A 20,583-nucleotide genomic window follows, 5' to 3' on the forward strand; every position below is an offset into this window, starting at 1 on the left:
CTAAGGCTGCTGCTGTCCTCTTTTCTCCCTCATACCTAAAATGCATCAGCTACTCCATGTGATGATGAATACCACCCACCTGAGAATTCCTTATTACGATGCAAGTTCATTGTCCTGTATTTGTCACCCCAATTTTGGATTCCCACAGGTGGAAACATCTTTGTCCTATTTTATTACTACTCTATTTTATTACTACCCTATTGCCCACATTTTGCTGTAGGTCACCTGATGTGTAAATGGAGGGAAAAGGTGTCATCTTTGAATGCAAGTAACTCAATTGTTTCTAGTGTAAAGTCGGTCACTTTTCTCTTTCAAATTTCACTGCCAGTTTTGCAATGTCTTAATTCACCTATTGATAGTGAACCTAGGAATAGGGGGATTGATTGAACATGTGCCTGGAGAATTGGTGTAGGAAGGCAGGCCTCATATTTGAGGCATTGTGATCAGTTCTGGGACAGGTGGGACCTATGCCAGATGGATGGGTTACACCTTAACAGGACCAGGATTAATATCCTCGCAGGGAGATTTGCTAGTGCTGTTGGGGAGGGTTTAAACTAGCTTGTCGAAGGTGGGAACCTGAGGGGTAACTCAAATTGGAAGGAAGTAAGCTGGTCACTGGAAGTAGAAAAGTTGCAAGTGAAATTAGAAGGCAGGTGAAACAAAGGCAAACATCAACTAAGCTTAGAATGTGGAATAATGTTAAGGGCGCTCTACCTGAATGCATGTTGTTTGCAACAAGGTAGATGATATAAAGGCACAGAGGCAAATGGCATGATCTAATTGCCACTGCAGAAACATGGCTACATGGTGACCAAGACTGGGAACTGGATATTGGACATTGAGCAAAGGTGGGCAAAAAGGAAAAGGGGTTGTGCTGATAAGGAATAGGATCAGTTCATTAAGGGAGGATCTCTGATTGGAAGAACAAAATGTGGAATCTGTTTGGGTAGAGCTAAAAGTGAGGGGCTGCAAACATTGGTAGTTTATAGGCCACCAAACAGTAGTGGTGGGGGCATGGTGGTAATCTGGAGATTAGAGGCATGTAGCATGGATAATACAGTAATCATGGGTGACTTCAATATAAGAACAAAATACCTTAGATGCTGGAAGCCTGAAATAACAGAAAATGCTGGAAAAACTCAGCAGGTCTGCGAGAGAAACAGTTAATGTTTCGAGTCTGACCCTTCAGAGCTCTGAAGAAGGGTCAAACAGACTTGATCCCCCCCCCCAATGCTGTCAGACCTGAGTTTTTCCAGCATTTTGTTATACGGGTGACTTCAATCTTCATAGACTAATGAAGGGTAAACCTAATGAGCATTAATGCTGTGGGGGATGCTTCTGGAATATTAATGATGGTTTTCTAGAGCAGTATGTTGAACTGACCAGAGAACCTATTTTAAATCTAGTATGTAATGAAAAAGGGTTAATTAATCTTGTTGTGAAGAACCTTTATATAATAGAATCTTATATTGAGGTAGTTCAACCTGAAGCCAGGGTGTTAAATTTGAAGAAAAGAAATTAAGGTATGAGGGGAAAATTTGCAGAGATGGATGGAAAAATAAATGAAGGTATGACTATAAAGACATTACCTATGTAAAGAACTAATATGGTTTACAGCAACTATATATTCCTTCATGGCACAAAAACCTAACAAGTCAGTCAACTGTGGCTAAGAGAGGAAGGTAAGGATTGTATAAGATTAAAAGAAAAGGCCTATAAACTTGCCAGAAATAGTAAACCTGAGCATTTTAGAATACTGCGAAAGAGGACCAAGAAATTGAAAAGGAGAATATTACATGAATGTAAGCTAGCAAATGTGAAAACTTGTGTAGATGTGTAAAAAGGAAATGTCTAAAGTCAATGTGGGTCCATTATAGGCAGGTCAGGAGAATTTATAATTGCAGAGAAGCTAAATGATTACTTTTGCATTTTTTCAATGAAGATACAAGAAATCTCAGGATGAGGGAGAATGAGGAATTGAATTACTAAGAAGGTTGTATTGGAGACATTAATGGTGCTTATCAGGTCCTGTGGGCTGGAGGTTTCTAGATCCTAGTGTTGAGGTAGCTATAGAGATGATGGATGCATTGGTGGTGATCCCAGATTCTGTGGATTCTGGAACTGTTCCTGCAGATTGGAAGCTTACAAATATCATCCCATTAAGGAAGGGAGAGGGGAAATGGGGACCTATGGACCTGTTAGCTTTACATCAGTAGGGAAAATGTTGGAATCTACTATAAAATGTGGTGAATGGACATTTGGATAATTTGGGCAGACTCAACATGGATATATGAATGGAAAATGTTTGAACTTGTTGGAATTTTTTGTGGATGTTACTAACAGAATTGATAAAGGGGTGTTGGTGGATATAGTATACTTGGATTTTCAGAAGGCTTTTGATAGAGTCCCCCCCCCCCCCCTCCCCCCCCGTCCCCCCCCAAAAAATTAAAGCATATGGAATAGGAGGTAATATATTGGCATGGATTAAAGATTGGCTAACAGGCAGAAAACAATAGGAATAAATGGGTCATTCTCATGTTGACAGTTTGTCAACTAGTGGGGTACTGCAAGGCTCAGTTCTTGGGCCCCAGTTGTTCACTATATATCAATGATTTGGATGTGGGGACCAAATGTAATATTTCAAAGTTTGCAGATGAAAAAGCTAGGTGTGAAGGTGAGGAAGATGCAAAACAGCTTCGAGGCTTTGAGTTGGCAAGAACATAGCAGATGGAAAATGAGGTTATCCACTTTGGTAGGAGGAACAGATGTGCAGAGTATTTCTTAAATGGTAAGACATTAGAAAGTGTAGATGTACAAGGGGACCTTGGTGTCCTTGTCAATAAGTCACAAAGCTAATATGCAAGTGCAGCAAGCAATTGAGGACAGCAGACAGCTAATGGCATGTTAGCCTTATCACAGGATTTGAGTACAGGTGTAGCAGAGTCTTGCTTAAATTGTATAGAACCTTGGTTAGACCACACCAAGAGTAATGTATGCAGTTTTGATCCCCCTTACCTTAGGAAGGATATTATTGCCGTAGAGGGAGTGCAACAAAGGTTCATCAGACTTAGCTCTGCCATCCCAGCAACATCTTATGAAGAGAGATTGGGGAAAACTGGCCTGTATTCTCTAGCTTTTTGAAGAATGAAGTGATCCCATAGAAATATATAAAATAATTAACAGTAGATGGAGGTAAGATGTTTCCCCTGGTTGGGGAGCCTAGAATGACAATTTCAAGATAAGGGGAAGCCTATAAGATGAAGGTTTACTAGACTATACCTGGAATGGGCAGGCTGTCTTGAGGAAAGGTTGGACAAGCTAGGCTTGTATCTGCTGGAGTTTGGAGTAAGAGGCGACTTGATTGAAACATGATCCTGAGGGGACTTGACAGAGTGGATATGGAAAGGATGTTCCCCCTTGGGAGAATCTAGAACTAGAGGTCACTCCTTAAATGGGCAATCCCTATTTTTAAGACCGAAGTTTCATGAGTCTTGGGAACTCTTTCTCAAAAGGTGGTGGAGGTAGAATCTTGAATATTTTTAAGGCAGAAATAGGTAGATTCTTGATGAGTAAGGGGGTGAAAGGTATCGGGTTGGCTGGAATGTGGAGTTGAAGTTGAAATCTGATCAGCCATTTTATTGATTAGCAGAGCAGTCTTGAAGGGTAGTGGCCTGCTCCTCATTCATGTTTGTATGTAACTTTTTTACTTGGGTTGTGAATCTTTGGAATTCTCTACCCTGGAGGATTGTGGAAGCTCAGCCATTGAGTATGTTGAAAGCAGAGATTAGTATTAGAAATCTGTCAATGACAGGGATATGGAGATGGGGTGGGGTGAAGAAGGCATTGAAGTAGATGATCAGACATGATTATTGAATGGTGGAGCAGGCTGGCTTATTCTTGCTCCTATGTTCCCATATCAGCACAGTTATTTTGTATGGAAATGAACTTTGGTCATTATGGGGAAAGATCTGTTCAGGCAGAGGATTAGTAAATCAAGACTGATTTGGCTGTATTTACTTTAATTCTGCAACATGGTAGGCTGTTAATTTTGATTTGCACAAATTGGGTGTAAATACATGAAATCCAGGCTGTATTTTAAAATTCATGTTTGATTAATTCATGTACATTGGTTTAAAATGGTCACTATTAAGAACAAATAAAGCAAGATGAGGTGACTTCCCACAGGCCTACAAATCAATTTCTCAGCTCAGATGAGACTGAGCTACTGCTCCCTGATGTAACAAATATTCATGTCAGTGTCTTGCTTTAAACCTTACATTTCCTCTGTTCTATAATTGAACCTACATTTTTTTGCAGCTTCCATAGATTGGAACTGAACAGTTAGAGGGCTGAGATAATGCTGTTCACAATATTACAAATTTGGAAAATATCTCCAAATAGACTCCAGGCTAATTACACCACAAGGTCAAGGTGATATCTATTCCTGATGTGCAGACCTGGTAGCAGCCCCAGTAACATTGCGCAGCATCTCCCTATCCTGTGTGTGCACTTGAATTCTCAATTGTCTTAAATGCTTAATGACCTTTCAGATGTTGCACTTTCATTGACCTGCTAGATAGGCCTAGTTCTGAAGATTACTGCCAGGTTAGACCTGTATGTTGAACTTGTGGACATCCCCTGAGGCCATTGTTTTTATTCATTCATGGGATGTGGGCTTCACTGGCTGGGCCAGCATTTATTGCCCATCCCTATTTGCCCTTGAAGGTGGTGATGAGCCGCTGCAGTCCATGTGATGTAGGTACACCCACAGTGCTATTAGGGAGTTCCAGGATTTTGACCTAGTGACAGTGAAGGAACAGTGATATATTTCCAACTTGGGATGGTGAGTGACTTGGAGGGGAAATTCCAGGTGGTGGTGTTCCCATCTATCTGCTGCTCTTGTGCTTCTAGGTGGTAGCAGTCATGGGTTTGGAAGATGTTGTCGAAGGAGCCTTGGTGCGTTGCTGCAGTGCATCTTGTAGATGGTGTATGCTGCTGCCACTGCGTTGGTAGTGGAGGGAGCGAATGTTTATGGATGGGGTGCCGACCAAGTGGGGCTGCTTTGTCCTGGATGGTGCCGAGCTGCTTGAGTGTTGTGGAAGCTGCACTCATCCAGGCAAGTGGGGAGTATTCCATCACACCCCTGACTTGTGCCTTGTCGATGGTGGACAGGCTTTGGGGAGTCAGGAGGTGAGTTACTCGTCGCATGAATCCTAGCCTCTGACCTGCACTTGTAGCCACAGTATTTATATGGCTAGTCCAGTTCAGTTTCTGGTCACTGGTAACCCCAGGATGTTTATAATGGGGGATTCAGTGATGATAATGTTATTGAACATCAAGGGGTGACAGTTGGATTCACTTGTTGGAGATGGTTACTTGGAGATGGCATGAATGTTACTTGCCACTTGCCAGCCCAAGCCTGAATATTGTCCAGGTCTTGCTGCATTTGGGCATGGACTGCTTCCATATCTTGAGGAGTTGCAAATGGTGTGTTAGGTATGACTACAAGCAGCTAACGCATCTAGAGTTGCTGTTCACCACATCTTGTTTCATGCTTATCTAGCAGCAGATCAAATGACTTCATGTCCTGACCAGTTACCTCCATTTTCTGTCTGACTTAACCCAGTGCTTCCCCAGTTTGTTCCAAGTGTGACCTGGGGATGGGGACTCCACAACCACCATTTAAAGCCTCAGCTGTGACCCCAAAATCTCCATGGGATCATGACCCATGGTTTGGAAACCCCTAGTTTAATCTGTGCATTCCTCCTGATCTAATTTTATGCAATCTTACACTGGCTTTGCTCGAGTTGAGCTAGTAAATCATGTACTATTAAGCACAGCAATTCAAGTGAATACTTCAGGGGGTGGAGTTTAGCAGCTGTTGTAAATGATGGCCACTGTTTGGAACCTGTAGGACTAAGTTACAAAGGGAAATAAAGTCTATGCAGGAGGCTAAAATATCTTTACAGCCCAAGTATAGAGTTTTGAGATGAAAACATTTTTGGCCTCTAATTAGAGTGTGTTTATAGGACATCATTGTTTGAAGCTTTGAGTAATAGCTATGCATTAAGATCTAGCCTGTGATAGTAATTTAATGATCTAAACTAGAAAAATCATTGAAATACCATAATTAGCTGTCATATATGTGTTGAATTTCTGTCCTCTGGACAGGATTTTGCACCATGATCATAATAGCTTGTTGCCTTCATGCAGCAGGTGGCATGAGCTCTGGCAGGTTGTGAGACTGCTTTTGATTGGAGTTGGGAGGTCATAGACTGGAAATTGGATACGAATTCTTCTGTATTGTATTTTTCAAACGTGCATTTCTGTTGGGTTGTTGTTTGTCAGCGCACAGATCATGGCTTATTAAGCTTGAGTTTCAAATATGATGTTGACTGGTGCCCAGGGAACTGTCTCCCACCTCTCCCAAAATAGTGTGGGGAAGAGAAACTTCTATTGAAGTGACAAAATTTGGGTGGTGTACTATAAACTTCCCATTGCACTGACAAGATTGTCCAATTCTGAGCTTGGTAGAATGAAAGATATGAACCTGCTGACATCAAAAGTGATGGTCTTGTTTCCTCTCTAATGCAGTGCTCCAGAGCTGAAAAGCAGCTTTAGATTAACCCTTCCCAAATATACCATTTAAGCCTGCATTGGAGTCCAGTGACTTGGCTTTCCTGTTGCAGTTATGGTTTTCACAGCAGTTTTGCATCCTTCCTGGAATTTAGAATTAAGCATACAGTCCTTTCTGTTGATGGAAGCAACCTCCAGGAAAGTGGCACATTGTTTTCAGAACTTGAGCTGAGCTTCCTGAAAGATCCTATCTTTGTAGGAATGTTGGGGTTTAGCATTTTTATTCGTGACTACAGTTCAATGTTTGCTTTTACTGTTTGACTTCACACTCGGTAGAACAAAGTTTACAGTTCAAAGCTTGGCATTGGCCATATTGCAGATTGGCCCTTAAAATACAGTAATTTTCTTTTCAGTTTTAACTTCATTGTAAAGTGGTGTGAAAATTTAATCATCAGTCTGACCTCAGTGCATCATGCCCTCAGTACTATACTGAGAGGTGCCATCTGTTGGGTAAGACAATAAACCAAGCTTCTATCAATGGAGAAGGAAAGGGCATGCAAGAGCTCCCATGGCTCTATTAACAAAGGATTGTGTCCACCCTTTCCTTGTCAAAGACTAATCTTGGTCCCACAAATCAGTAGTGAAACATGTGTATTTATCAGTCAGACTTTACAGCTAAGGAATTACTTCTTGAAGTATCTTGATGGTCCCAGAGAAGTAAAAAACAAGTGGTCCACATTAATTAAACTTAATTTTAACAGCATGCTCAATTCCATTCATTACAATTTTATGTAAATATATCAAGAGAAACAGACAATTCCTTTCTACCAGTGTTGGTAATCTATAAGCCCTCTCCACACTAATCACCACTTATTAAAGCCCTCATTTGCATCAAGCCTCCTGTAAATGTCACAAATGTTTTCTGCTTCAACCATTCCATGTTGCAGCAAGTTCCACATAACTTAGCAATGTTTGTTCTAGCTGTTCAGCCTGAAGTTCCTGAAGTCAGCCCCTTATGTTACCATGCAAAGAAATTAAAGGGACTGTGCCCTTGGTATATTACCATTTCGTGAAAAATTACTCAATTCACTGATCTGTAAACCTAGAGAAAGGTTAACCTTTGCACAGTACCATTATAGACAGCTCACACCTTTAATATTTAGGGCAAATTATATTGAAGCTTCTAATCATGGAGCTGACTTAAAGCATTTTCAAAGCTGTTGTGCAAGGGGGATTTTCTTCACACCAGCTTTATGATTAGTTTAACTCCTAAACTTCAGAGTTTTACTCATTTGAGGAATGAGGTGACACTGGATTCAGTTTAGACTACCTAATTTCCCCTTCAGGTTGTTTGGACCTTGATATCTGATTCTGGTCAAACTGTAATGGTTTTGCCCTGGAACTTGCAGACTATCAGGTTTCCATGTCCATGGTCAAATGTGCATGGTTCTAGATTTGGGGTGTGGTTCGGGGGGGCATTTATGGACATCTGGCTGTGCCTACCCTTGGATGTTTCTTCAGGTTTAAACAGATGAAGACATCTTATGCTCTTATACTAATCCAACGCAGGGACTTGCTTTTGTGTGTAGTCTCTTCATGAAGTTCTTTTGAAGTATAGTCATTAGTTTGGGAAACACAGCAGCCAATTTGTATCTGAGTTCTTGAAAACTGCAATGATTAATCTTAGTGTTGCTAGTTGAAGGTAAATAATGGTCAGCATACTGGCAGAACTCTCTGCTGTGCTTCAGTGTCGTGGGATCATTTGCCTCCACTTGAGTGCAGATATTGAGATCTTGGCCAACTGTGTAGTGCTCCCATTTAAAGTGCCAACCTGGATGTATGCCCATGAGTGATAGCTGAACCTATAGCATTCTGACTCTGGCAGTGGTGTGACCACTGAGCTAAAAGTGACAAGCTCTTGCTTTGTAGTGGACAATTAAGCAGACATACGGTTATAACAAGGACTTTGGTATGGCCACCATTTTTATCCAGGTTGTAGACAAGGTTGAAATAGCCAGTTTAAATACTGGCTTGCATGAAGCTTCCCCAGTCATTCATCTACATGTCTATTACACAGTTCGCAGCATAAAAACTGATGTTTCAGTGAGTGGTTTGCTTAAAGCTTCTCATACCTTGCCCCTCAGCCCTGTGTATTTTTTCATTCATGGGATGTGGGCATCACTGGCTAGGCCAGCACTTATTGCCCATCCCTAATTGCCCTTTTCAGAGGGCATTTAAGAGTCCACCCCATTGCTGTGGGTTGAGTCACATGTAGGCCAGACCAGGTAAGGATGGCAGATTTCCTTACCTAGAGGACATTAGTGAACCAGATGGGTTTTCATGACAATTGACAATGGCTTCCTGGTGATCTTTAGACTTTTAATTTGATATTTATTGAATTAAAATTTCTTCTGCTGCTGTCGTGGAATTTGAACCCAGGTCCCCAGAGCATTACCCTGGGTCTCTGGAATGCTAGCCCAGTGACATACCACTATATCACTGCCTCCCTGTAATGCTTAAATGTCCTGTTTATTGGTCCTCACAACTTATATACTTAGTGTCTCTAACAAAATGAAACATTCCAAGGTGCTTCAGAAAAGCATTATTAAAGTATAACAGGACCACACAAGGAGATATTGGGTCAGGTGACCAAAGCTTCAGAGGAATGTTTTAGACGATGGAATGGCTAGTGCCTACAAACTGATCACTTTCTGCTTTTGTATTCTGATTGCCCAACCAGAGGAATGGCCTTTTGCTGCTTCATTCTATCGCAGTAACATCTCTGCCTTTTCTACCCCATTGAAAATAATTTCTGATAAGTTTCTCAGAGCTCAGCCTAGATTTATAAGCCTTATCTAATGGAGTATCAAACTATAGTCTGACCTAACCAATGCTATTTGTTCTTGTGTATTAACTAAAATTTTGTCTCCTCTATCTGCATTCAATGAACCTCTCCCTAGTCTCCATTCCTTCATGCTTCTTTATGGGATTATATCAACCCATGTTTTCCCCTCAATTATATGATCTGATTTCACACCAACTTGTCTCTGCACAAGCTGCCCACCTGTTTGTCCCCCTGAAGTCCTATGTGGGAATGGGGCAAGTTATGTCATTCAATTAGATAATTTTCTCTTCACTCCATTTACCTAACTTTGAGCAAAATATGTAACAGTTCACCTTGCTGTAAGCCATACCAGCAAACTTGTAAATTGTCTTGCTCTTAATCACGATCCTAATCTCAGCTGGCACTGATCCCCTGGGGTCACTTCCAGCCCTTATCCAAACCAAGCAACATTCATAGTTTCATGTCTGAAAGCATTTTTCAATCTGTTGCCTTGTACTTATGACAAATATACATGAGTTTCTTCATGCAATCAAAACTTTGGAATTCATGTAATGAAAATGACATTTGCCTAGTTCGATATAAAAGACTGCCTTTAAGACAATGAACAGCAAGGCTGTCCTTGGTGTCATGTGCCAGGTGACTAAATACTTAATGATGCAGATTGTCTTACTGTGTGCAATATTGAATGCAGTTTTTGAAATGACCCAGTAAGTGGGGGCATTTGAGTTGAAACTACCTGTGCCCTAAATTGTTATTGAAATACACTACAACCCTGGTCCCTATACAGTTGCATTCATTACCTGTTTGGGAGAAATATTGTGGCATGTAAGGAGAAAGGAACATGAACTAATGAGATTGGGCCCTTATGTTAACATGCTGCAGCAAACTAAACCTACATATGAGTACATTAAGAACTGCGAAATAGTGTGGGGACATGACCTGATCCAGACATGGTGTTGCCATGAATGCAACTGATTCATTGAATTCCCTATTGAAGGGATCAGAGTGTACACAATCAAATTGATGCACTATTTTACTTTTGAGAAGTGTAGTTGTAGTTCAAATAAAAATAAATCAGGTAATTTAAGAATTTCTGGAATGGGCGTAGTCCTGTTTAATTTTCAAATAAGTTGGTAGCCATTCACCAATTTGCTTACCTTTTGTTAGAAAATACAATTGCTCATTCTGTTACTGGAGCAATAATCCTGGTTTAATTCAGGAGTTCAAATTTCTCAATTTAAGAAATTGAATAATTTTAGTGAGGCAGTAGCATTGTCACTGGACTAGTAATCCAGAGACCCGACCCAGGTTCAAATCCCAACATGGCAAATAGTGAAATTTGAATTCAATAAAAACTTGGAATTAAAAATCTAACCATGAAACCATTGTTCATTAATTAAAAAAAAACCTCATCTGGTTCACAAATGCCTTTTAGGGAAGGAAATCTGCCATCCTTACCTGGTCTGGCCTACATGTGACTCCAGATCCACAGCAATGTGGTTGACTCTTAACTGCCCTCTGAAATGGGCCATCAAGCCATTCAGTTTTATCAAACTAAAAAGTCTAAAAGGAATGGAACCAGACAGACCACCCAGCATCTACCTAGACTCTAAACTGCAATGGCAAACTTAGCCCCCTGTCGACCCTGCAAAATCCTCCTTCCTTGCAATTGGGGGTTGGTGCCAAAACTGGGCTAGTTAAGCAACAGCCTTGCATAGTCAGTCTGCAAAGTATGATTCAGAAACTATGTCCTGTCCTACCAGCTGGATAGATCCAGCAGAGGTTGCAGCGCACAAACTGGAGGAGTTGCCCAAGGTGTCCTCAACGTTGATTGTGGACCCCATGAAGTCTCATGGAATCAGGTTGAACATGGGCAAGGAAACCTGATTATCATGTACCACCCCCTCAACTACTGAATCAGTACTTCATGTTGAACACTACTTGGAGGAAGCACTAAGGGTGGCAAGGTGCAGAATGTACTCTAGGTGGGGGACTTATCCATCACCAAGAGTTGCTCACTAGCGCCACCTCAGACCAAGCTGGCTGAGATCTAAAGGACATAGCTGCTAGATTGGGTCTGTGGCAGGTGATGAGGAAACCAAGAGGGAAAAATGTACTTGATCTCATCCTCACCAACCTGCCTGCTACAGATGCATCTGTCTACTGGGAATGGCAACCCCACAGTCCTTGTGGAGGCAGTCCTGCCTTCACATTGAGGATATACTCAATGTTGTGTGGCACTAACACTGCTGTGTGGGACAGATTTTGATCAGATCTAGCAATTTGAGACTGGGCATCCATGAGGTGCTGTGGGCCACCAGTAGCAGCATTGTACTCTCCCACAATCTGTTACCTCATGGCCTGGTGCATCCCCCACCAGGCCAGGGGATCAGCCATGGTTCAATGAAGTGTAGGAGGGCATGTCAGACCAGCAGCAGGCATAACCAAAAATGGGGTATCAACCTGGTGAAGCTACAACACAGGACTAGTGCCAAGCAGAAAGTGACGGAGCTAAACAATTCCACAACCAACAGATTAGATCAAAGTTCTGCAGCCCTGACACATCCAAGTTAATGGACAGTTAAACTCAATGGAGGCAGCTCCACAAATGTCCCCATCAATGATGGAGGAGCCCAGTTCATCAGTGTAAAAGATAAGGCTGAAGTATTTGCAACAGTGTTCAGACAAGTGTCAAGTGGACGATCCAAGTTGGTGGCCTCTGGAGGTCTCCAGCATCAGATGCCAGTCTTCAGCCAATTTGATTCACTCCCCATAATGTCAATGACTGAAGGCACTGGATATTGCAAAGGCTATTTGACAATACTCTAGCAGTAGCACTGAAGACTTGTGCTCTAGAACTTGCACCCCTGGCCAAGCTCTTCCAGTACAGTTAAAATACTGACATCTACCTGGCAATGTGGAAAATTGTCCAGCTATGTCCTTTGCACAAAGCAGGACAAATCTCAACTTGGCCAATTATTGCCCCATCAGCCTACCCTCTATCAGAAAAGTGGTGAAAGGGGTATCAAGTGGTGCTTGCTTCACAATAACCTCACTGACACAAGTTTGGGTTCAGCCAGGGTCACTTGACTTCTGACTTTTATTACAGCCTTGGTTCAAACATGGACAAAAGAGCTGAACTCTGAGTGACTGCCTTTGACATCAAGGCAGCATTTGAGTGAGTCCTAGAAAAGAGACCAATGAGAATTGGGGAAGGGGAGACTAACTGCTGGTTGAGTCTCACCTAGCACAAAGGAAGATTGTGGTTGGAGGTCAATCATCTCTGTTCCAGGACATGACTGCAGGAGTTCGTGTCCCCTGCCCAACCATCTTCAGCTGCTTTATCAATGACCTTCCTTCCATCATAGGGCCAGAAGTAGGGATGTTTGCTGATTGCACAATATTCAGCACCATCCACAACTCCTCAGATACTAAAACAGTTCATGTCCAAATGCAGCAAGACCTGGATAATATCTAGGCTTGGACTGATAAGTGGCAAGTAACATTTGTGCCATAAGTGCCTGGCAATGACCATCTCATAGAATCTAACCACTGCCCCTTGACAAGTAATGGCATTACCATTGCTGAATCCCCTATCATCCTGGGTATTACCATTGACCAGAAATTGGACTAGCCATAAATACTGTGGCTACAAGAGCAGGTCAGAAACTAAGAATCCTGTGACAAGCAACTTGTCACCTGACTCTTCCAAGCCTGTCCATCTACAAGTCAGGAGTGTGAAGGAATACTCTCCTCTTGCCTGGATGAGTGCACCTCCAACAATGCTGAAGTGTGATACTGTCCAGGACACAGCCCACTCGATTGGCACACCATAAACATTCACTTTCTCCACTGCAGTGGCAGCAGTGTGCAAGATGCACTGCAAAGCTCACCAAGGCCCCTTTAGACAGCACTTCCCAACCAGTGATTGCTATCATCTAAAAGGACAAGGGTAGTCGGCAGATGGGAACACCACCTGGAAATTCCCCTCTGAGCCACTTGCCATCCTGACTTAGAAATATATCACTTTCACTGTCAAAATCCTAGAACTCCCTCCCTATCAGCACTGGAGTGTGCCTACACCACATGGACTGCAGCAGTTAAGGCAGCCCACTACCACCTCATGGGCAATGAGGGATGGGCAATAAAAGTTGGCCCAGCTGGTGATGTTTACATCCCAATAACTAAAATATTGTCAAATTGTGCCCTTTTTAGGGAGGGTACCTGACTTAGGTGATGGTCCCATGACAGCACAGTTGACTCAGCTCTGCAAACTATTCTATTAAACAACTACAGTTTGAAGCCTATTACCACCTTGCTGGCCAATTCATAATTGCCCAATACCCATGAATAAGAGAGTTGAGTACATTTAATATTGGTGAGGCTTTTACTAATTAATAACTAATTTACTAATTCAACCTTGTCTGCATGCTACTTGAGCGGTCCTGTGAAGTGTTAAAACCTTCATTGATCACTTGCGTTGCCTTTGAGAACTGATGCTGTCGCTAAAATACAGTACTTCCCAAAATTGTATAGCAAATTAAAGTACTGATGTATTGGAAAGTTACTGCTTAATTGTACAGATTTCCTTCTGAGCAAATATAAAAGTAGGAGTTGAGCAATGCCCAGGGTGATTTTAAGAGTAGGATCAGCCTTTTCAGATCCTAGTGTATGAATTGAAAAGTTTGTTTTCTTCCCCTCTTACATGTTTCTTTTGAGGGGAGGTGATTACATAGGATTACTGGCTCTGAAGTTTGGCTTCTACAATTTGTGGTTGCACATGTGCATTTACAGATTTCTGAAAGTGTTGAGCTGAAGCTGTTTTCCCCCATTTCCCTGCTCATCAGCATGTCATTGTGCTACCTTTGGCCTCTGGTATCAGTGAAATGGTTGTGATTGGAACTTGTTCGTAAGTATTGGGATACTTGCCACCTTGCTACTTGATTTTTTTTTCCATTTCATTCCCATTTTCATTCCCATTTTCTGTAAAGTCAAATTTGGTGTTTGAATGCACCCTTTTTAAGGGCCCCAACTTGTAATGCCAGTAAGTGAAATGCAGATTCAGTAGCTTTTTTGCCTGTATGCAAAGTTGCTAATTTTTCCTCCGGCCTAAGGGTATGAATTTGGACCATCCAATATTGATACTGCATCAATATGTAACCCTGAGATCAGAATGGGGAATTCATGTAACTTCCTCTTTTGGGTAATCCACCCCACATTATATCCATTGACCTAGCTAAGTCCAGGACTAAGTCCAGGAATCGTGGTATTTACACACTCTCTTCTCTCTCCTCTTTCTCTCTCCTCTCTTTCTCTCTCCTCTCTCTCTCTCTTCTTTCTCTCTCTCTCTCTCTCTCTTCTCTCCCTCTCTCTCTCTCTCTCTCTCTCTCTCTCTCTCTCTCTCTCTCTCTCTCTCTCTTTCCCCCCCCCCCCCCCCCCCGCCGAAAGGGAAAAGATTCAAACATGCACCCTTTGACAGGGTTTTGAGTGTCATCCAAAAGGTATCTTTTGTTCACTAATTAAATGACTTGCCTAAGTATGTAGCCATTAATTTTGCATGCTAGGGTTCTTAAAACAAACGACCAAGAAGATTAATTTATAAGACCATTCATTTATTTTTACGTCAAAACAATCTTAAGTTGTTTCAACAGTTTAAATGTTTTCCAATTTTTTTCCATCCTGAAGGTTACTCATGCTGAGCTATAGCTCTGAGCATTGGCAAGCTGCCCACTCCTTGCACATCTCTTGCTTGCCCCACTAAGCCTATGTTAGGTATCTGATATTTGTCTGACAGCAGCACAGCTGGACTTGGATAATGCGGTGGAAATTGTGGGTTAGGACCCTTTTTCCCCCAGGCCAGAAGGCAGCTGTAGAATTTTGTCCCTCTGCAGCTGAAACCTGTAAACTTCTCAAATTGGGAATCCAAATATGGGAGCTACTGGACCTGTACGAAGCACTAGTTTTATCTAGTACCTGTTCTACATTGGTATTTCCCACTAGCACAAATGTTTTGTGAAAAAATGAACTAACTGCCACACCCAACTTTTGTTCAATGTTTAGTTTCTTGTAACTAGGCACAGAAAAGGTGTGGCTAATGTTGCTTTTAAAGGTCGTTCAAAACAAAGTTATTTGGTCAGATCACTGATTATCAAAATGCCAACTTTCCTATAGAAATTTTATTTGTTATTAACGATGCTGTTTTTTCTCTGAAAAGTGGAAATGCATTTTCTGGTTGGGGAGTGAAAAGGCTGTTTGTTTGGAATTTCCTCAGCTGTTAGTGAGCTCTGCAGGAATGATTAGTGTTTTTAGCTCTGCCCTGAAAATCAAGGGTGAACTTGCTGAATATCTCTTCACTTAAACCAGGCCATTAATTATTTACCTAAGGAGCTCTCCTGATTGCTTTTTTTTCTCCAAAGGAGCTTGGTTTAGCTGACGTAAACCATTAACCATAACATTATTTGGACACCCTGCAATCTTGAGGCCTCTAACTTCTAAATATCTGAATTAATTGCTCTAATGGATGTATAACAGCCCATTGTTGGAGTATGTGGATAGGCCTGGTTCCTCCATACCTAGATGCTCAACTGTTAATTCCAGTGGTCAGTGTCCTGCTAAAAGGTGAAGACCTGGCTGTGCAAGAATACAAAAGCACCTTGGCTAGAGCATCTCTTTCAATCAATGGTATTACAGTAGCAGCTGAGTAAAAGGGAGTGTAATTGCACAGTATCTTCAGGATCAAAATCTGGGCCACAGCTGTAAAATGAACAAGTGTCCCCTGTGCTGGATTCTACCCCCCTGCAATGATTTATTTAAGCCAAAAGCTTTCCCTAACTGGACTAGGGATACCAGTTTCGTGGCTGAGTTCAATTTTTTAAAACCAACATCTTCAATTATACACTTATTGTGAAAATGAAGTAACAAATACAAACTTTAAGTTTGGCCCTTTCACTTGGTTTGCAAGAAACGTTTACAAAATAAAGTACCTGTCCCAACTTCAACTCTGACCCTACCAAAATGGTGTTTTCAGGTAGAAATTTGACAGCTGTTTGGAACTTGAATAGACCAGTGCCTTAAAGCCTTGTTCAGCAACTGCTTAAGTTACCATGTGGAAACAACGAAGTACATCCATTTTGGTTTTCTTATGTCACTTGATCCCTCTATACAGTGCTGTAAAACACCAAGATATCCCAGCAGGGTTCTTATGTACACATGCTATTCTTGTACTATGATCCTGGATTAATCATCCTGATTGGCATGGCAAACCTTCACTGAGAATGGTAATGATCTCCAGTGCAGAATACTAGCCATGTTGGATGTAGGTTCTAATTCTCTCCAGGTTTCTGCCTTGGCTCAGTGTTAGTATTCTCAAAGCCAAGTTTATGGATCCAGGGCTCACTTGTGACTTATGATTGAGGAAATGCAGGGTTATCAGGATATGCTGTTTTTGCATGAGGCATTAAACATGACCTCAAGTGAACACAAGATACCACAGCACTATTCAAAAATAGATTTACTAGTGTCCTGGCCAACATTATCCCTCAACCTGAAACAGATGCTCTGGTCACTTGTTTCATTACTGTTTGTAGGATCCTGCTGAGTGCAAATTAACTTCTTGCTACATTACAACAATGACTAGTTTTGCTGCAAAGTAATTTTGGGATGCCCAGAGGTTGTAAAGTGCTATACAAATGAAAGCTCTTTGCCTCTGAACAAGTAGTCGAGAATGCTTGCACCTAGTTCCTTTATCTTATCTAAGCATCTTCATACATGATTCAAGTGATTTGAGCAGATGATGTTAGATGCTAGGAGCAGGAAATGCAAAAGATGGCTGCTGTAAGACTTGTGTAGCTGCACAACTTAATACTGTTGCTTCATCAATGCCAATGTTCCCTCCTTTCCATACAGTTAAATTGTCTGGTGCTGTATTTGGGCTTCTGATCTCCTATAACATAGTTTGTGCTGAAACACTGCAGGGCATGGGCACAGTCAAAGGTCATTGCATTAAGTGCATAAATATTTGAAGCAAGTGGGGCAGCAGCACTGCAGGCAGAGGACAAGACAATGGGGTTACCTTGTCAAAAATGGTCTTGTGCTGTAAAATTTCTATCCTTTTCAAAGGACCACTTCTGCCACCACTGCAGCTGGCCAACAACAATGCTCTAGGCATGAGCAGCTTGCCTACCCTCAGCTGTGGTTGGTTCTTTGAAAAACAGGTCTAATACTTGTTAGATAATCTCCAACACCTATAGTCTGCTACTTTTTGCAAGTGTTCAACAGTGTTCTTCTGTTACCTGAGAATCCTTTCAGGAATTGTCAAGTTCATGTATTGCTGTAACAGCACAATAAGCCATAAAACAAAACAATTCAAAACCAGTCTGAACAAGCTCCTAAGGAAAGCTTGATCTTGACATCTGAAATCTAATTTTGGGTGGCGGGGGGGGGGGGGGGAGACATGTACAATGCATCAAAGGAGCCTGATTCTTGAATAATGTAGACAGATGGCAAAAACAGCATGCTGTCTGTCTTAAGATACAGGATGTCTTTGCAGGAGGAATGTGACTTAGCAATTTTGATGCGATTTGAATTTGCACAGCAATCACTCAAGGGATGTTTTTCTACCAGCTGATTAGAGCTATGACTCGAGTGTCCACCAGGATAACTTTTCAGTATCATTAACAATGAATAATGTAGTACTCCAAATTACTATCTCTACAAAGTGACCAAGAACAGCTTTCTAAATCCATTTTAAACTTACAGAATTGCTTGCCTTGTCTAAATCCAGCTTTCCTTTTCATGTTGAATGAAACAGCCATGTTATACCAAAATGACACATATCTGAAGTGTGAATACATAGACTACATTGTGACACTGACTTGTACAGAAAAGCATGGTCAAAATGTTTCTAATCAATTGAAATTACATGCCCTGTAGTATGCCATGGTGTCTCAATTTTTTAAATAGTTTGAACTTGTGATCTGGAAGAATGCTATATTAATTCTCCTGAATTCATAATGTTCAGATTTAGTTGTTTTGTATTTGAACTTGTGCCATGAATATATTCTTTCCAGAAGTAGCAACTTGGAACCTCAGCATCTTAATGCCTTGTCCAGCTTATGTTCCAGCCCTTTAGACCCTTGCATAAAGTGTAGGTTGATTTAATGCCCTAAATCAAAATGGCCAGCTCTTGTAGTGAAATAGAATTGTAGCATTTGGCTCAGTGTTCTGGAATGGAGTATTGATAAAGCCAGTTGCTCAAGACTATAAGGGCATTTCAGTTACAGAATTGACTAAGCATCTGTTACTCCCAACTCCTAATCCGTTCCTACAGCTTCCCATTGCAGTTTGGAGCTCCTGCTGCACAGGTTCAGATTATGAACACTGTACATCACACCCACTTTATCAGTCATGTCAGCAGGGTGAGTGGTCTTGTCAGTTTAAAGATTGGTAACTTTTTGAGGTATCAATTATTTTAAACCTTGGAATGTTGGATGTTCACATCTACTCTGTAGAAGTCAACATAAATTTGATTAGATTTTTGAATTATCCCTGGTTTCCCTTAATTCATAGCCTGAGTTCTGATCACAATTGCATAATTTATACCTGGAATTAATTCTTCAAATGTTAGTCTTGCTGGTTAGCTAACTAAAATGTTTGCAGTTTTTCATGCAGGCTTCATGCCTGATCTATATTGTAGTCTTGAGGTAATTTTTTTTCTTAAATATTGCAGTGTTCTGGTGCTTTCATTGATTCTTAATTTGAAAATCATGTCTTGAGTTTGAGGCAGCCCCTGCTCTGGCAGGCAATCAATAGTACTAAAAGGCACAACCAATTCCTGCCCATTGCATTTCACTTAAGAGCAGCAGAAGGTTGAAACTCTTTCGAGTTATCAACAGTCACAGATTGCAACTCTTTCGAGTACAATCACAGTTCTTGGTTTCCGGGAGTGGGACATGAACCCACAACCTTCTGAGTCAAAGGCGAGGGTGCTATGGACTGAGCCACAGTTGAAGTGGAACTAATTGGCAGCATACAATTAATTGGTGTACAAACATGATGCTTCTCAAAATAGAGAACCAACCAAACACTTCAACCTTCCTTCCCTTCAACTCTTGCACACCTACATGTCCCCTTATGTACTAGTTTAGGGCAATTAGAATGAGGAAAACTCTGAAACGTGAAGTTTAGTTGGAACCATTGAGTCCCTACTAGAACAATGGTCCTTGTTTTTGAGCGCTCAATGTTGTAGGACTTGTAATGATGAATCTTTTTTAGGGATTTGTTTTGACATCTGTCTTTGCACAGGATCCACTAGCCTAGCTTTTCAGGCTTTGCACTTTGATGTACTTTGATTCATTGCTACTTTATTTTCAGCTCCAAAACCTGGGCATTAATCCTGCAAATATTGGGTTCAGCACTCTTACGATGGAGTCTGATAAGTTCATCTGCATTCGGGAGAAAGTTGGCGAGCAAGCCCAGGTGGTCATCATTGATATGAATGAACCCAACAATCCCATTCGCCGTCCAATTTCAGCTGATAGTGCCATTATGAACCCAGCCAGCAAGGTCATTGCATTAAAAGGTAAGAATGAGTTCAATGCTTAACAATTGACTAAATTGATTAAAAGATATTGGGTGTTGGTCAGTGGGTGGCTTTTTGTCTGCTTTAGTACTGATTTGCTAGGGCAGGTATTTGGTTCAGATGGTTTTCATTGGCTTTCAAGATTGCTAAAGATCAATGCAAATTTGTGCAGACCTGGACCATCACTCCTTGTCACTGCATTGGAATTCAACTGGAAACGGTTTTCTTCAGCTACCTTCAATGGTGTACTATTTCACAATGCTATCTATCAATGAGTTGTTTGTACTAGGGTGGGTTTGACTTCAGCAGCGGATGGGGAAAAACCAAGTTTTTTTTGGCTATCAGGCTGACTTTTGGATTGACCATTTTTTGTGTATAGATGGTATCTTGTTAAATGGTATGTCTTATTAGCCCAATTTTGGATGAGCTATGATTGTTTCCTCTTTAAGCCAGCAGATTGGAATTCTGCAGTGATCCAAATAGGAAAATTCTGGTGTCTACCATTCTGGCCATTGCAGTGTTCCAGCTGAGAATGTATTTGTTCAACTTCCAGTTGATAATTTTGCTGTAAAATAACTTTAAT

General features: G+C 41.3%; 1 protein-coding gene across 2 annotated transcripts in view; it reads left to right on the forward strand.

Moving 5' to 3' along the window:
- Positions 1-20,583, forward strand: part of cltcb (clathrin, heavy chain b (Hc)) — an 82,311-nt gene that overhangs the window by 11,334 nt on the left and 50,394 nt on the right. For both annotated transcript variants that reach the window (XM_078548212.1, XM_078548213.1), the window contains exon 3: positions 19,793-20,000. In XM_078548212.1, the coding sequence (XP_078404338.1) occupies positions 19,793-20,000 (208 nt within the window). The remainder of the gene's footprint in view (positions 1-19,792; positions 20,001-20,583) is intronic.

Source organism: Cetorhinus maximus, chromosome 9 (genome assembly GCF_964194155.1).
Source record: "Cetorhinus maximus chromosome 9, sCetMax3.hap1.1, whole genome shotgun sequence".
In the NCBI taxonomy this organism is placed as follows: Eukaryota; Metazoa; Chordata; class Chondrichthyes; order Lamniformes; family Cetorhinidae; genus Cetorhinus; species Cetorhinus maximus.